This window comes from Cottoperca gobio, chromosome 3 (assembly GCF_900634415.1).
Source record: "Cottoperca gobio chromosome 3, fCotGob3.1, whole genome shotgun sequence".
NCBI lineage: Eukaryota > Metazoa > Chordata > Actinopteri > Perciformes > Bovichtidae > Cottoperca > Cottoperca gobio.
Window position 1 is genome coordinate 20,484,008 of NC_041357.1, and position 19,093 is coordinate 20,503,100.

Consider the following 19,093-nt stretch of genomic DNA (forward strand, 5'->3'; position numbering starts at 1 on the left):
TAATAGACTGAATTGACTTATTTATTCAAACTAACTGTCTCAAGATCTTGAAAGGAAAATATCCAGTCAAGTCATATGTCTTTGCTGCATCACGAGAGACGAGTGCAGCAGAAAAGACTGCTTTGAACATTTGATAAAAGCTTAAAATATCCACAGTATTTCAGATTAATAAGTGATATGATGGCTCCTCCATAGACTTTACTTCAAAGAAGCAAAGAGTCCGGCTCCCTAAAGGTCTTACATCACTTACAAGAAAAACAATTGATACCAGGACTTTTGTCACATTAAGGATTATCTTTTCCTTGTTATTTGTCAACTGTTATACTCGAGTTGGAGGCGTCATGCTGAGCTTCACCAATAGATGGCAGATCTAATGTGTTTGGGAATTCAGTTATGACTTCAACACTTGGAACTTGATTGTACATATTTTCACAGTAAGCATTGTTCTCTGTTGTGATTCATATTTTTGATTGCTTTTATGCAAATTGCATAGGAGAACATTCACCAGAGAAACACACGTAAGTATATCAATAACCTCCTCTTACATTATGACAAAATAACACTAGACATTATGTCTTATACTGACCAAAAATAGTCATTTTGATGATATTTATTGGCATGAAATCATCATAAAAACGGTGAGCAAAACGGACACAGGACAGAAAAATTCACAGTAAAAAGTTTTATTGCTACTTGGCTTAAAGTTAATTAAAAAAATGCTTGTTTTCTCAAAACTAATGATAGCAGCATTTCAAATAAAAATAACGACCATTTTCCACTCTGAAAGTTCAAGGGGAGTACACGTCTGTCTGATACACAGCAAAAGTGCTCATTGTTAGTCCTGTTCCTAAATAACACATCTTTTAAATCAATTTTAGCAAATAATCTGCATGCTCGAATAAAAACCTCAAAATATTAGATATGCTCCATTGTGTACAAATAAATCACATTTTGTATGTACTCTATGCTTTTATGTTGATTTATATTTAGGGCATGCTTTCAACATTAAATACAGCTTTATTTAGTACCTTCAAATAAAGTACCATAATGAGTGACAGTTTTCTGTAGAATCCCAATCACTTTAAATTCTGTAGTGGAGAGGGAAATATAAATTTGCATGAAACAATGAAGTACAAAAATAAACATCAGCTTCTTGGCATCGAGAAAAAAATATTCAAGCATTTCTAGAAAATAATGTACAGAAAGGAACCGTGAGATTAAACAATGGCTACTTTGGTCACATGTTAAACAACTGGAGCATCTTGGATCAGTTTCACTCACCACACACACACGCAGAATCACAGTCAATCCATTTTTCACACGGGCATGCATACATGTACTGAACATTAAGCTTCGTTTTACACACAAACACAGACATTTCGCAACGTAGTTGTACAGGGAGCTTGTTAAGTTGTGCAGAGAGGAAATGGTCCCTTACAGTACATGAATCAGCAGTTAAAAAAAACACACAGACACTGTAGCCTACTCAAATGCACATACCCTTTATTTTGGTGCACAAAGGGGATTATGAACATTTCACTACTGGACCCCCCTCCACTAAAGAATTAAAGGGAATATCTTATGCCAATGCACTGTACCCTGTGCTCCCTCTTCCTGTATCTACGCATACAGTCGGCATATATACACGCACACTGATTCATCTACTGATGGATCATTATTCAAATATACTTCATGTTGGAAATGTATATTGGACAGGACAGTGGGTGAATATACAGCGTTAACCAGGAGACAGACGGAGTAAATGTACGAGTGTACGACTGTACAAAAAAACTGACCAAGGTGATTTTGGAGAGCATTAAATGTAGCATTTGCAATGCAGTCCAAAATAATAAAACTACACTGCAAATGAGCCAAAAGGGACGTACCTAAAATAATAAAAGAGTAATGCAACACACACACAATCCCACATTACACACACCATACATACATCAGTCATTATTAATTTTCAGACATATTAAGAAATAGGATTCTTGTAGTTTTAGGTAATGGAAAATGAAGCTCTGATATACATGATATATATATATTTACACATATATATATATATTTACATATATATATATATTTACATATATATATATATATATATATATATATACTGTATATATATATATATATATATATATATATATATATATATATATATATATATATATATATATATATATGTATATACACAATTGACACTTTGCATATTTGTGTGAGTGAATTCCCACCATTTTGTTTTAAACCTTAAGAAAGTTAAATCTTTCCTCTCAGAACTGTTTAACAGTTCAGTCTTCCAACTGATTTCAGATGTGTACCAATATTATTCACAATCATAATCTGTTTTTATAGCTTTTCTAAATCTAATTTAAAATCTAAAATGTTAGTTGAAATCAGTGACTGAATTCTAAATAATAAGCATAATTATAATACCAGCTTTGATGTGGATTATAGTAATTATTACCATAGAATAATGTTTTCATTACTTGTTATTAATATGGAGGAATTAAAAAAAACATTTTTCATGTATGCCAGATGTTTAGGAATCCAAATATCAACACTGGGGTATAAATGATTAACAACAATAACTGTATTTCCTCATGTTCTGCCAGGAGGGGCTTAATTATTTATATTTAAGTACGAGTAATGTTGGCATATAGTTTGAGAGTAGTTAACAGCAAGTTTAAATGTAATTAAAAAGCAAAACACTTTAGTAAAATAAGAAATGTTTGTCATACTAAAAACACATACTGCTGTAAATGAATTGTTTACGTTATCATAATTTCTGTTGGCTATGTATTCTTAGACAAGAGGTGATATGTTGGACTGAGGGAAGCCACAATAATCCCAGCACACTATGCTGAACAATATCTCATATATTAAACTCAAATATACATAACTCTGAATATCACTATTTTCTATGTACAAAGTGCTTTAAACCATGTGAGACAAAAACTTGCAAAATACAAGAAAAGATTCAGACTCACACATCAATTAAGGCTTCATCACTGACTTATCACTCATTCCTGGGGAGCAAGGAAAGGGCGGAGAGGCTGCTTTAATAAACAACACCTCCGGCGCTGAAGACCTCAGTCACAAACAGAACATGAGTGGGATGAAACAAAGGGCTTCTCCTTTCAAAAACACTGAGTAATGTTTACTTTAAGGCTAAAAGGGAACATTGAAAGGTCCAGCTATGCAACAGCTGTGGAATGCCAAAAAACTGCACCACTACTGCCTCGGAGTGGCAACCAAAAATAAATATCTAGTGTAGTAATCACTGGCATGAGCAATTACCCAACTTTGGCCTTCTTATCACCACAGCAGCCCCGGCAGAGCTGCTTACTCTTTTGGCACAAGGTGGGAACGGTTCGGGAATGGAAACAAACTGAGGTTTCCAGGGCTCCATAATCGTTACCTGATAATTCAAATAATAATGTAGTTGTTTACTTTCAGCTGAGATAAGTATGATTGGTCCTACAAATATTATAAGAAAAAACAGATTGTGAGCAGATGATACCAGCTGCTGAAGCACTGTATGTGACTAAATGAGAAAAATACATTACTTACTTATAGTAAGGGATTGAGCCAGTGCATTCTTATTGCAACACCTATTGTACTGCTGCTGCACTGATTTTTATATCAACTGTGTGATCTGAACTCTACATACGCATTGCCCCCTGATCAAGAAATGGCATATAGCAATATATGGGAGTGCAAATGAGAATCATATCATATTAGAGAAAGACATATTTGGTTTCTATGTCCCAAATGTCTGTGCATACTTGTAGAGCTGTGGGTCTAACTGCATGACATCCTATGTTCACAGACCAGATCGTACAGAATACAACAAAATAGGGTTTTGGTTCTGTTTATAATGGGCTAAAATAACACATCCTGAAAGTAATCTGGATGTGTGGGCAGTGCATCAGAGAGCAAAGCTGAACAAATATCTCAATAACTGAAACTGCCTGCAAAGGACGTGGATGGATGTTTATATATTTAAAAAGATAGCAGCCTCCGAAGTTTGGATACACTAAAATGTACAATCTTAGTACCAGTGGTCATATCTTACAGTACATACAAATACTGATTATATCCTTTACCTCTCGACAATAATTCCCTTTTGTGCCTCGACTTGTTTGTTCAAGTTTAAAATGATTTCCAAACATCCTGGGGTCGATTATCTTTCCATAAAACTGACTAAATTGAAATTTTAAGTAGATCATTTGATGTCTCAGATTACACTGTTATAAGGACTTTTGAACAGTTGAATGTCTGATATTATTTTTGATAGCTATTCAAAATGCATTGCTCTAAATAGCAATACTTTCCAATCTCGGTGTCAGCAGCTCCAGCACGCCACGTCAGTCGGCTGCTATTTGAGAGACTGTACTGCTCAGTATAGAAGTGATTTATCCTGTATAGAAGATTCTATACATATTGTGTGGGAATGTTAAAAATAAAACCCAACCATAATGTTTCTGACGATGTAGATGCAGATATTTTGTCTTCACATCTTCTAGACCTATGTGCCTTACAAAGATTTATACTGTCTGATTTCATTTGTAAGCCACAGAAGGAGGAGGAGAGCAGAAGCTGTGCCAGTGCTGGTCTCTTGGAGACCCTGTCCCTCCTATAAATTTAACTAAGACATCCCCAAACACAGCCTGGATGTGGGGAGCTCTAGGCTGAGTCGTCTGCAGTAGGCACTTTTTCAAGTTTCAGTCACAGGGCTTTTTCTCCATGACATGAGAGACCGCGGAGAGGAGATTTGACCTCACTGAACACAATCTCCCGTACCCTAACCTCTAGATTTCTTGCCTTCCAAGTAAAGGGAAATGTTGCTGACATGTTTGAACACATGAGGTACCCCATATCAAGTCAGATTGTTTTGGTCAACTATAGCCAACTATCCTTTAAACAACGTCATGTTATGAACTGGGATTTTGGTCACCCCTATTTTCTTTCTTCTTCTTCTTCTTCCTTTTTTCCTCACATTATTGGCGCAGCTTCACTATCAAGATCCCGCAGGTCTTTCTTGTCCTCACAAAAGATCTGAATGGCAACTTGAATCAGAATATCCCCCATGTATGAGAAAAGTCTCTTCTTCTTCCCTGGAATGGCACAATCACATTATTCCAGCCACATGGTGCTGTGCTGTGTCCCTCCTCTAGAGGGCAGTATCATAGACTTCCTGTTGTAGAATGGAGACCGGGCCTGGACCTGGGACCAAGTTGGAGGCAAATGCAGGGGGGTGTGGATGATCCCACACGGGGTCTTTTAAGGAAGGGGGTATGGATGGTAAGGGGGGGCCTGAGACTAGAGGGCTCTGGCCTCTTAACTGCTCCCTGACTTCCTGCTCCAGACAAGGAGGCACAATGAGCTGATCCTCGGGGTCCTGCTGTGCTGGGGCAGTGAAGTAGCCAGATTTCTTCTTCGGAGCCTCCAGCGCCACCTCAATGAGATTATGACTGTCCTCGGGGGCTACAACGGAGCCATTGGACAGCTTCTTCCCAAACAGGCTGGACGTAGAAGGAGACTTTTTGAGGTCTGCAATCTCTCTCCCACATACAGCCAGCAGGCAGCCGTTTGTAGCAGAGACCACCACGCTGTTCTGTCTGCGCATTTTGCCATTGGGATAGTCGGAGCCTTGCTTTTCAAGGTCCAAGTCTTTGGACCGTAGTTGGAAAGCACAACAGTGAATGTCTACCTCCACTTCTAACTTGCTGCCATTGGAGATCACACCCTCAAGCGGAGCTTCATCATCACTGTCCAAGCCGTTGTCGGAGTGGTTACTCGAGAACGTAGCACAGGAGGGCTGCCGCTGGAATAGGCCTAGGTGGGGTCCTGCCCCAACTGAGCCTGGTACCATGATCCCACACAGTGTAGTAGCAGGGTGTAGGCTACAGCGCCTCTCTGGGCGGGATGCGGGGCCAGAGGATGGGTGCTCGTCTGAAGCGGTGGACCCCGCCTCGCTGCCCACCTCTGAGGCGGATGTCTCACTGTTGAACTCGGAGACAAGACCACTGCTGGATGAAAGGGGGGCTGGGTCACTGGGGCCTGGAGTCACAGTCACAGGCACAGGTATAGGCACAGGGGCGGGAGGGGGACCCCGTGCTTCAGTTGTGGAGACAGGTGGCTCACAGGTACAGCTGTCCTCACCAATATGCAGGGACACCACCGCAGCCTCGATGTTGTCTTTGCAACCATAACTCTGAGCAAGTGAACACAGCTTCTTGGCAGCAGCACGAGGATCCCGCACAGACTGTACCGTGCACACGGCTTCCTGGTAGGAGACTCGTTCAAACAGCGCACGATTCCCCAGGATCAAGAACTCATCCCGGGAACACAGGGGCTCAGTGTGCACCCAGGGCTTTGGTACCACCCAGGGAGACAGATAAGAGCAGCCCAGCAGGCGAGAGCAGCATGTCACTCCACTCACTTTGTTATCCTAGAAAACAGAATTGCATTTGACTGTATAGCTTCGGGGGGGGGGACTGAATATGCTGCTGCACATGAGGAATGGGACAATATAGGATTTTATCGTAGACCACGATCAAAAACATGATAAGTTGATTATGGTGAATTTCCATAATCGTGAATATCCTCACATGAGTTACTTCAAAAACCTGCCTAGCGCTCTATTATGATCAAGAAGTGAATAATAGAGCGTGATTTAAAAAATACAGGAATTATCGTGTAAGAAGGAACAGACTCACCAAATTTGTATTTATCCTTTATTATGATTTATAATATCCTTATTTAAGATAGAAGACGTTTGATTAGTTGTGTACTGAAGATGTGTGTCCTATCTGTGATACAAATATTAGTTTCTTAACAAATATTTGTTTGTATGTTTTAGTGCTATTTTAAAGCATATTTTGGGGATAATATCGTGAATCGCATTTATTTTTGCCAGGATAATCGTGACATGAAATGTTCATATTGTCCCATGCCTACTGCACAATAACAGTAGATCAGAAGTTCTACATAATGGCTCTAGTGTAAAAACAGGAACCCAACATACGTAGCTGTGCGTTACCTCGGTAATAATGGCTTTACTGAGTTTGACTCTCTCCATCTCCTCAGTGCAGTTCTCCAAGCTGTACACCTTAGAGAGAGGTACAGGTCGGCCATCCCGGCACAACACTGCCTGGCAAGTGCCCACATTGGCCACGGTGAGGCTGAAGTGGCCTCCTGGATCTGAAGGCTCATGGTGAATATAACACAGCAAGGCAGAAGCACCCAGCTTCTGGCCTGCCATTCCTAGTTTCCTGTCAAATACAAAAACAAAACAAAGCTGCTGACAAACTCTTAAGGTCTCTGGTTGGAGTCTACAAAACTGCACTAAGAGTGCAATTATCTGTTATGTTTAGTTAGACGGACATTTAAAAAATCTATCTTACCTGTGTGAGGTGAGGAAAGTGTTGCACATATACACATTGTCAATATTGGAGTGCTGCAGTTCCTCGCACAGCACATCTCCCATGGTGCACTGCAGCAGCCGAGGCACTTCCTCATTGCGATCTCCGTCAAAGATGCCATAACATGCTTCCACACCATCTCCAAACCGGTCTACAGCCAGCACAGACACACACAACCTGTCCCAAACAAAAGATCTACGTTAACAAGCAGATGACTCAGCACCTCCCATAATGAGGTAAACCTCATACATACTGCAGCGCCATGTCAAGGAGTGACAGCTGATATAATGCACTGCTGTTTGGGCCCCTGTGGTGGAGGAGCAGTCAGCCCTACTAGCTCTCAACACTGATGCACTTAACATTGTTACAGATAATAAATCCAACTGAATTATTAGGCTCTACTGCACCAGCTTCTCCTAAAAAGAAGACCGCACTGATTCCAGTGCTGGGCGTGTGTCAATGATTCAGATATTGACTCAGTAGTAGACACCTGCTCTGTGCTTGTACAGCAACATGCAAACAGACAGATAACCAGTCAAATCCAAAACAAGACTTCTGATGCTGTGCTTGACAGCAGAGGACACAAGGTGAATCCACTTCATATAGACTAGAAAGACTTATCAATAATCAACAGACTTGTTTACACAATGAGTACTCGTGCAGTTTCATTTCATTTACTTGTATATGAAGATTCAGATTGATACCGTCTGCAAGTTGAGGAAAATTAGGTTCTTTATTTTCACAAAAAACCCCAAAGAAAACACTCAGCAAAGCACACAAAGCAGTACTCACTTGTTCCTTTGGCCGCTCATTTCAGAGTAACCGTGTTTCCATGGAGTGGAGGCACTCTGTGAGTCTGCTGCTGTTGTGCCGGATTTCTGGTCTAATTTCAAGGTGGTGATGTGACTAAAAAAGGAGAAAGAATTGAAGAAGAAGGTATACTTACTGTACCATTTCCTCACACAGCTACATTATATTCTTATAAGTTTCACATATGAACGCTGCCATATTCCTCCAGTATTTGTCCAGATAACTACAGAATCTAAAGCCATGGTGTAGGTGCTTATATGAAACTGCTCTGGGTTTTATGACTCACCTGAAGAGGTTGAGAGTTTTGTGTTCCAGCATCAGGCTGCTGTTGCCTGTCAGGTCCAGCTCCTGCAAAGTGGCAGGCAGCGAGTCGGGCAGCTGGATCTCAGTCAGCTCATTACAGCTTAGATCTACAAGCTACAAACGTACAAAACACACATGAGCTGACACAGGCTGAACATATTGGTACACACAAATAAAACCAGAAGGAGTCTGACCTTGATCTCAGGCAGGTTGAGGATCTCTGGGAAGACAGTAATGTGGTTGGAGTGTGCTATGAGGGTGTGCAGTCTCTTACAGCTGGACACAGTGGAGGGGATAGTCTTTAGCTTGTTGCCACTTAGATTTAGCTCTTCCAGCAGTTCCAGTTTACTCAGTTTACTAAAGACGCACAAACATCACAGTGAAATAATCCAGTGAGCTAAACAAGTAGAATACAAAATATTATTTAAAATGATTGACATGAAAGCAGAGATGCACTGATCGTTGGTGTGGAGGTTCTTCAGCGGGAGCACATTAGGTGTTTTGTTATATAGATACGTTTTTTCTTCTGGGAAAGTAAAACATGTTAAATAAAGAGGGACGTACTGCAATTCATTCTCATTTGGATTTTATTTGTCCACTTTTATTTTGAGATTAGTTTGAGTGAGAGTGAGAGAAGTTGGTAGAAGTGTTGGTACTTGGTGCAGTTTGGGGAAGAATGTAACTTATTAAATAATGTTTTATTATCGACATACAATTTAATTGAAATTGTACATGAAAGAAAAGTTACAAAAATGTGTATGCTGTCAATTTTAGTTCTTGAAAAGAAAACGGAATCGGCATGTCCGACTTTTAAACATTCGCAATCAGCCAATTGCAATCGGTGCATCTCTACATGAAAGCCAAGGTAACACACCTGGCAGGGAAGGAGAGCAACTGGTTGTAGGCAATGTGAAGGACCCGCAGGTTCTGGTGTCCAACCAACAGAGCACCGCAGTTCTCATTCAGGTTGTTTCCCGTCAGGTAGAGCTCCTGGAGTGTGCTGAGGCTCTCCTCTGATGGGCTGCTGGGAGGGATACTGTCCAGGGCATTGGCTGACACATTTAAGTATTTTAGGCTGTGAGGGAAGACAAATAAAAAGAGCAGATACATTAGTTTGAAAAGGACGATGCAAATATCCACCCTGTCCATTATTTTACATCCATGTTTCCAAGTTATCACCCGATCCTGTCTCATTTACAATGGCTTTGGAGAAGCTAAACATTTGAGTTGCCTGAGCCGAGGCATCAATGTTATGAAGGGATATTTATGTCCAGGGTTTCAGGGAAATATACATCTTTTTTTACAAAATAATACAAATAATGTCATCAAACGTAACATCCTGATTTCACGCTGTCTGTACAAATTAGGAACCCTTTCCCCTCCCTATAATGTAATGACTAAGAGCATGCAACATCCAATTTACATATCAGTAAGCAAAAAGTATTTCTAATTAAGATGATATTGATTAAAGTAGTATATAGCAGCATGCTTAATATTCCATTATTCTAACAAAAAGTTGCAGCTAAAGTATTAGTAGTTTTATAACAATGTAATGTGCAAGTATGTAAGTGCAAGCCACCTATTATGTTCAGAATATAGGACATACCGTGATTACCGTGTGGATAAATGTAGATTGTTTAAGGTTTTTTTTTTCCTCTCTGTCATTTCCATTCCTGTTCTCATTGTACTGAAGAGGATACTTCTAAACACAGACCATTAATTCATCCCTGCGAGTGGAGCATTGATTTACATACTGTTGAACCTGCGCCGAGAGGAGGGACAGGAACTTGAGCTGGTTCTTATGTAATTGATGTTGTTAAGGCATTCCGTGCGTATCATATACTGAACAGTAATAAAACCCTGTCCTTCTGACATGAGGGAGTGACACTGTTGTTTTTAAACAGAGTCAGACATTATTAAAGTGCAATGATATCTCTTCAGCCCACAAACATTTCAACACTGTTGACACCTCACTGGCTTTGTAACCTTTACTCACAAACTTATCTACATAGTTTCTATAGACATATATCGTTTCCATCAGTCCTGCGTGTAACTACTTTCCCGTGTAAGCTGTGCAGCTCTTAGACTACATATCAGGAAACCCATCATGCACAAAGCAGTCACTGCCATTACGTCTCAGCATTACAGACAGTAAAGTACATTAAGGCATTTGAGCTGCTAATGGGTGTTAAGTGATTTACCACACAGGAAATAGGAGGGCAAATTAAGCTCCAGTAACATTGTGAAATGCTCCATTGATCTTGACCACAAAATCTCTACATACAATCTATACTTCTTCCCCCAAACAATGAGCTGTGATACAATAACTGTCAATTGCAACCAAACAGGTAACACACTGCAGGTAAACGTTTCAAAGCAGAGGAAACAGCTGCTGAAGGACTTAAGTAATAGCATAAATAGTGTTGAGGACAGAATGAAAAAGGAAACAGAAAGATCCATATAGAAGTGAGGGTTAAGAGACTCACTTTAAGGCCTTGGAAAAGAGATTCTCAGGGAGCTCGGCTAGCTTGTTATGCTGAAGGTCTAGGGCTTCCAGAGGGATGTGGTCAAGTAGGTCAGGCACTCTCTGTAAACGATTGTTTCCCGCCAGCAGCTTTCTCAAACTCAAGCTGTTGAGCAGTCTGTCGGAGGCCAGAAGAGACATTAGAGCCAGATAAGGACAAGAAAAAAAAGAACAAACCGACAAAAAGGCAACAAACCAAAGAACATGGTCTCTCTGTGCTGACTTGACTACTGGCTGGGGGGAGTTGTGAGAGAATGGCATCCCATGCTAACTAATCCACCAATGACCTTTTCCGCTTGGCTGCCTAAACAGCGGCTTTTTATTCCCTCCTGAAACATCACAGAAGTCATAAGTGGGTACAGTGGATGGAGGAATATTATCTCATTTGCAAAAGCTTTTATGATGTCTCATTCAAATGCAAATGCCTGGGATGAGTGTTGAGGGCTGGCAGCGAAAAATGGGCAAGCATTATTTTACAGTTGCAACCAAACGACACAGATACTGTCTTACACAACGAGACTGATACCAGCTGTTATTTCTGCCTTGTTCTTTCCATGGTTCCACTACTCTAACAAATGCTTAAGAGATAGACATCATGACAAGCCGTTTGTCAATAGATTGAGCAGTTAAAAAGCATGACCATGTGTAATGTGACCCGTGATCTTCTAATTATGGACACAATAGCCATCTGTTTATTATAAGAGGCTGAATTCATTCAAATGATGCAACATAAAAGATAAAGTTTCAGCAGAAAAGGTTCAGGGTTAGTGACAGAATAAGTTCAGCAACCTGGAAGGGAGCTCCGACAGCAAGTTGTGCGTGACGTCCAGCATCTCAACTTTTCTGCAGTCACACACCCAGTCCGGAAGGTACTCCAAAAGGTTCCTGTCTCAACACACACACAGTCACACACATAGAAAGACACACACACAAACAGTCAAACTGAGCGCATTTTGCTTTTAATAGTACAGATGAGTAAACAGTTTCGAAGCTGTGGTAAACAGGAGGTCGAAATAAAGTCCTCGAGGGTTATTTAAGCGTGAAAAATATCTCTATCTGCATTTGAATAACACAGTTTGTGTCCACAGTCAGTAATTGAGGTTGACTAGAAAAAATAAATGTTACAGATGTGTCTTACACAGGCTGGTAAACACAAAATAGCTTATTTAACCCCTGACATACCGTAACGTTTACTGTGCATAATCAGGCCTACAACCAGAGTAAAATATTATGGGTGTGAGGTTCGCTACCTTAAAATAGGATGCTTCTTTCAAATGTTCATACAGTCTGAAAGGCAGACAAGTATCCATACAGGCAAAGTCAATCTAGCATTAAAAATAATGTTTTTGGTGATCTTTGCATTTGTTTAGCATATTTGCCTCATCAATACATACCAGCTTCTCTGGATGGATTCCACAGAATATTTGCTTCGGTTTGGTATTGATTATCCAATTCAGTATTACAATTCATTTACACAAACACTAGAATAATGAGCATTAAGTTAAAGATACTTTTCTTTAGACTGTGGCTATTTCTTATTCTCAGCCAGAACTCACTGTGATAGGTCCATGTGCGTCAGCTGGTTAGGGACTGGATAGATGTTGACTGTTGTAAGGTCTGTGGGCAGATAAAAGCAGCAATCAGCAGCTGAACATCTGGCCTGTTCATATGTGTGTTTATAAGATGAATGTATCACTAGGGACAAGAGCCTGAACATACAAATAGGCAGTGATGCAATAATAGCAGCCAGTTGACGCTCTGTTTGACTCACGGTTGCTGCTGGCATGAAGCATGCGCAGTGTGAAACCGCTGAGTGTGAGTGTCCCCAGCTGGTTGTGCTCGCAGTGCAGAGTCTCCAGGTTGCAGATGGAGCTCAGGTCTAGTGAGTCCAAGCAATTGTCCCGTAAGTCCAGCTGGGTCACCTGGCTCACTGCCTCGAGACTCTCACTTTTCACCCAGTGCAGCCCATTCAATCTGCATTTAACAGAGAGCACAAAAAATAAAATATCACTGGTTGTTCCTACAGGAGCAGAAGCGTTTTATGTGCGATTAAATAAAACTCTGAATACGGTGAAGAAACTCTTAAACATTTTATTAGTTGTATGGTATTTAGCTGTGGCTTTTTAGTTTACAGTGACAGATCATCCATACGTTACTGGGAGAATGTCTATTCTAACTATTGTGGAATATAGAAATTAGTAATAGTATTAAACTTAAGAAAGGTTTCACCTTTAGCCAGAATACAGCTTCCTATAATCTTATATTGTGAGCGGCATGCGAAGAAAATGTACAAATATTGTAGCATTCTTTTAGGTCAATCAATGTGAATTTGAAAATGATAGATAAAACACATCAATCCCTCAGGTTTTATACACACTGGCACCACCTCTCCCTTCGTTTCACTGGGGGACAACTTCTATTAGCTTTTTTGTCAGACTTGTCTACCCATGTTCTTACATTTTAAAACAAAGTGGACAAAAAGTAAAGAAATCCTGAGTTCATGACTGTCAGGTAAGGCACTGTGCAGATATCCAGGCTCTACCTGACTCCATCCATCCTGTTAATAAACAACAATTCCTCTTTTTTTACGAGAGCTACCATCAAACACAGATGCACCTTGCTCTCATAAATATGGTCTGCCATTGCCAAACCGCAACTTAACTTCCATGGGTGAATTATTAGCTGGCTGGCTTTGGGTGGGGCAGCGGTTGCTGGTTGGATCCTCAAGGCGTGTAGGAAAGTTAATGAGTAGAGCTTTCTGATCCCTCATTACCCACCACATAGGTTCCCTTGAGCAAGACACTTAACCCCCAGCTGTTCCTGTGGAGCTGCGCAACACATACTGAATGTGTGACTGTAGTTCTAGGCAGCTCCCAGGTGTGAAGCAGGGCAGTGCAGAAAAACAACAACATTTGTGCTCAGCAAAGCTGGCATCTATAAATACATGTTTAATAAATAAAGGTAAGAATTAGAGGGGTAGAGAGGGAAGGAGGAATGGCTCAGACTAATGTTTGTGTCAATGCCGGAGGAATAAAAAAACATATTCACTGAATGATTGACTGATGATTTTTGGGGGTCCCCTTCACATTACATATTACATTTCCCATATTGATACAACAGAGAAAGAAGAGAGGGAAGACAGACATTAAGGAAGTGAAGAGGCTGAGAGCTGTTTATTCCCCGGCCGGCCTCTTACCGGAGGTCGATGTTTTTCAGGTGGCTCATTCTGGCCAGAGTACACAACTCCAGACTCTCCACTCTGTTCCCAGCCATGGCCAGCTTGTCCACTGCACTCAGCCTCTCCAGAACAGCAGGGATGTGAGAGAAGTTGTTGAAGGAGAGTCCCAGGCCGTTCAGCTGGGACAGGCCACCCAGCTCTTCAGGCAGGGAGCTGAGGTGGTTTCCATCCAAAGACAGCGTCTGCAGGCTACAATACGGAGAAGAGATGTTTTACTGTGGTCAAATCAACTGCCGGTGTCCATTTGTAGTCATCTAGCCATTGTTTCCAGAGCAGCTCCCTACATTAAGCAGGTTGAAAGGATAAACACAACCTTATTTAGCTTCTTGACTTAATCTGTTTGCATAACAAAATATTTTAGCTCACTGAATCCATTAAAACCTCAATCCAGATTTTATAAGAACATTATCTAATGGCTGGAGAACATAATTATGTGCACAAACAAAAGTGCAAAGCACAACTATTTTTGACACATGCCACGAAAACATGATGTTTCAGAGAATACACTTTTCTTATTTCTGATTGAATAATAATGATATCCATCTCAGCTGAAGTATAGGGCAACACATTGTGTTTTCTGTTTTGTTTATTTCTTTTCATTGTTGTTTCTCTGTATATCTATAAATGCATCTATCTACAAACTTAGAAATTCACCTTAAAAATCGACTTACATGTGCTATACTGTACATAAGATACCAGACAAGATAGGGAAATAATTCATGTTTGTGACTATATCAACTGTTTGGTGCTTTTTCTCACATACACATTGTTGTCTCCTTTACAGTAGACCTAAATTACAATTTGTGCAGGACTTCACTGTGCGGTTGTTTTGGGGATTTACTTTTTATGTGCTGCTGCAATAACCTTGTGCAGTTCAATTATAATTGTGTGTTTACTGTTTGTTCATGCATATCCTGACTATTGTATTTAATGTATAATAATAATATTAACAACAATAATAACAATGAATTTATTAATGACATAAAAAAGGTCCATAACAAGCAAAAATAAAAACAGACAATATATACAAAAATACAATAAAATACAGCAATAATAAGTTAAAAACAGTTTGTTCTGTGTGTATTGTATGTATTTAGTGTACGTATATGTGTGCCACACCTTTGAAGGTTGCCTATCTGTACAGGGACCGTGTGCAGACTATTACAGGAGAGGTTGAGTTCCGTCAGGGTGAGGATCTCACACACACATTCAGGGAACACACCCAGACGGTTGTGAGACAAGTTCAGGCTCTTCAGCTGAGAAAACCTAAAATAAAAAAAACAACAGCATGGAGGACCTTGCTTACCTTATTCATTGTGACATCATGATAACAGATGTGCTGTTAAAGTGGGTGAACACTGTGTGATGTGCCTGGATGTGTCTCCACCCACTGTTTGCAAATATTTTATTATGATCTAGGACTGTTCCCGTACCAGAGAAGAGGCACAAACATCAATCATAGGCTGCAGTCTAAACTAAGAGGGACATAAGTTAGTTTGTGTTTGTTGTTGCTTTCATCTGGGTAACAGGAGGTAACTGTGATGTAGAGGAAGAGCAGTGAAAAAACAGCAAGATTCATTGACACAGAAGATCATCAGCATATTAGCTGGCCTGCTGTGGTCCACATTTTCAGTGCACCTTCTTGTTTGCAAGCTACTTGTTGTGCCTCGAGAGAATGCAGTGGACACGGAATGTGAATGAAAAGAACATAAATGTTACGAACTAACTTAACAGCTGAGGCTGAACACCAATCTTTGAAATCTGAACACTGAAATTAGATACTGTAGATTCATTCCCCACAAGTTCACTGTGGGAGTTTTATGCTCTGTGCTTCAGGCTTGCACCATGTTATTAAGGCGGCTTTGAAAGCAGCTGGGAAAACCAGTCAGTGTCTCTGCAGGCAAGAAGGGGAAAAGTATTTAAATCACATCCCAGTATTACCGGTGTATGATTTTTTTTTACCAGATTTAGATTGGCCAGTCATACAATGTCTACTACATTTGATGAAGATAGTTTGAAGTGTGTGTTTGTCCATTCATGAAATGAGTTGCCGCGGTCTCCTCCTAAGGTGGCTGTTACAAATAGAAATACATCACAGGCATCAATTCTGATGTGTGAGTGTAGTGTACACATTTGTAACATGTGTCTAAGAGACTGGGGCTGAGATGAATGAAGTGGTGCCATGCAGGTGCACAGTCAGATCTTCCATATTAACTCCACCTTCTTCTTGTTCCCCAAGGTGCCGTGAGTCACAATACTGGTCGGAGTGCAGACTATTTCCTTTTATCCCTGATGCATCCTCTTTCTAAATTTACAACAAAAAGGCTGCAACAGCACAAGATGCACAGAGAAAAAATAAATGCACACAAGTATTATCTCCTGTGCTCGAAACAAAAATGCAGTCGAGATTCTTTGTTGTGCAGAAACGTATTTCAGCAAGGCAGACACTTTTTCACCGCAAGGTCACGATCCCACCTAAAGAACGGCCTCCTACATACAACAATCAAATGTTTGTGTGAAAGTCTTCAGGTTAAGAATGAATGATTACCTGGGGAGGTTGAGCAGGCCTCCAGGCCCCTGAATGCTCATGAAGTTGTGTCTTAGGTTAAGGTGGGTGATATCCTGACTGTAAAATAGATATTCAGGCACTGCTTCCAGACTGTAGCAGGACAGGTCCACCAGGCTGACTGTCTGGGCCACCACCTACACACACACAACACACAACACACAACACACAACACACAACACACACACACACACACACACACACACACACACACACACACACAAAAAGAAAGTGCTTAAAGCATTACTGTTTTCTGTTTGCCGTGTCTGCATCACTTCTTCAATATAACAACAAGTAGCTCATACAGTAGCTAACCTGAAACATGATGCCAAACAAAAAAGCTTTGCCACACGGGCTAACTTAGATGGTAAATTGGTTTTACATGTACGTTATTCTCATGTGACATTGATAGCCTTATGATATTGGACTAATTCCAGTGTTTTCCCTATCAGCACCAACCAAATCCAATCAAGCAGACCAGTAATCTCCCTTTCCCCATTACATCAAGACAATAGAACTCATTTCCTACTTGCAGCCTTGCAATCCTAAGAGCATTTGAGCAACACAATGAGGCGGCGACCACACTAACACGACACATCTTGAGGTGAACTCCAACTGCAAATAGAGCCAACAGAAGGCTCCACTATTTAAAGAGGTTTTACCTTAAGTGAGCTGGGACAACAGACAGTGGAAGCAACTACATCGGCCTCTGATTATGCAAGCAGCCAGCTGACTTGCCAAGACATTACTTCAGACAAACAATGCCCCAGTTTCCAGTTCAATGAAGTTTATCTTCCAGGGTAACACAGTCATCATGAATTAATATAATATATTATAATGTGTAGACGAACACTGAGTTGCCAGTTTATTAGGTACATCTATTTAAAACTAATGGTGTCTGATTCAACTGCCCTGCAACAAATCCTACCTTCATGAAGGTTATAATGTTTAGTCTTTGCTGAGGTGTCGATTCTACTTTATGGTCATTTTGAAGGCTATAGTTTGTGAGAATGAATGTGAGACAAAACAATGTCCTCATAAGTAGCAAAATGAACGTGTGTGATTGCTTCTAAATGTGTGATTTTGTGCTTATTTTAGGATAGTTCAAATCTCAGTCCACTCTCACTGCTGTTACAGTGCAGTTACACACATTTTCTCACATTTCTTGTACAAAATGTAGCTGCACAGACCCTCCATCATCACAGAGAGGATTGTTTACAGGCCAGCCATTATTGCAGGCTACCCAGCAGTGCTCGCCCAGTCCAGTCTGAGGACAGTCTCCTCCATTAACTACAGGGCTGCACACTGTGCAGCAACCCAGAAAATGGGACGGCTGCTCAGCAGAGCGTGACATCACGTCACTGCTTTTAGAGATGACAAAGACAAAACTGCTCATCTCCCACAGAACTACTCATCTGCCAGCCACTTTACAAAAACAACTCCTCTTTAAAAAAAAAAAGAGTAATTAAATGATGTGAGAGTGGGGCGATGGACACAGATTGACAGAGAAGAATTGAAGAGGAGTAAAAAATAAAATAAAACAGTTTTGCTGTTTTACACGGTTTGCATAGTAATTAAACATTGTGACTGTGAAACGCTGTGAAGCAATGGTGTGGAGGAAGAAGACAAGGAAAAGAGACACTGAAAGGAGACGGCTGTTTTGGAAGAGAATAAGACCTCATAGCATGAAAGGAGGTACAGTGGTTTTAAGCAGCTACTGTGGTCCTCTGAGTCCTTGATTAATAAGTCCCTACACAACGATTTAATTATAAATACATGCAATCATGGTGCACAATTTACTTATTTGTCCACCGGCCAAATGGCGAGTGAATGTTCAAATTTTACCAGCCACTCAATAGATTACCCTTGTTGTTGTTTTTTGTATCGTTAGTAATGCCAATCTACTAGCCATTTATATATTCACAACGCAGAATTACCATCATTTAGCTGGTAAATGATGGTAATTGTGCGTCCTGCATGCAATCAGATCATTTCTGATTGAACTGAGAAACCAGGAAACTCTGCTTTTGTGTGGTTAACAAACTTGTCCAACTAGCACAGCTGATCGCAGCTAAACTTCTCACATTTCTAAATGTTCTCGTGTGCCGACTGAAGTGTAACTTGGGTATAAATATATATATATATGTCATCACAGTTTACCATCATATTAAAAATCCTTAAAAACATGTTTACGCCACAGCTCAAGGTCATTTGCCTGCTTA

The 19,093-nt window shown here is 40.4% G+C and overlaps 1 protein-coding gene across 1 annotated transcript in view; it reads right to left on the bottom strand.

Annotated features, from left to right (window-relative positions):
• Positions 1–2,206: 2,206 nt before the first annotated feature.
• phlpp2 (PH domain and leucine rich repeat protein phosphatase 2) overlaps positions 2,207–19,093 on the bottom strand; it is a 33,836-nt gene continuing 16,949 nt past the window's right edge. Inside the window, exons 5-18 of the mRNA XM_029428549.1 lie at positions 16,854–17,008; positions 15,425–15,571; positions 14,264–14,494; positions 12,839–13,041; positions 12,624–12,684; positions 11,857–11,952; positions 11,030–11,185; positions 9,418–9,618; positions 8,738–8,900; positions 8,527–8,657; positions 8,223–8,336; positions 7,413–7,607; positions 7,049–7,280; positions 2,207–6,457 (exon numbers count right to left, since the gene is read on the bottom strand). Coding sequence (XP_029284409.1) covers positions 5,177–6,457; positions 7,049–7,280; positions 7,413–7,607; positions 8,223–8,336; positions 8,527–8,657; positions 8,738–8,900; positions 9,418–9,618; positions 11,030–11,185; positions 11,857–11,952; positions 12,624–12,684; positions 12,839–13,041; positions 14,264–14,494; positions 15,425–15,571; positions 16,854–17,008 — 3,366 coding nt within the window. The 3' untranslated portion in view covers positions 2,207–5,176. The remainder of the gene's footprint in view (positions 6,458–7,048; positions 7,281–7,412; positions 7,608–8,222; positions 8,337–8,526; positions 8,658–8,737; positions 8,901–9,417; positions 9,619–11,029; positions 11,186–11,856; positions 11,953–12,623; positions 12,685–12,838; positions 13,042–14,263; positions 14,495–15,424; positions 15,572–16,853; positions 17,009–19,093) is intronic.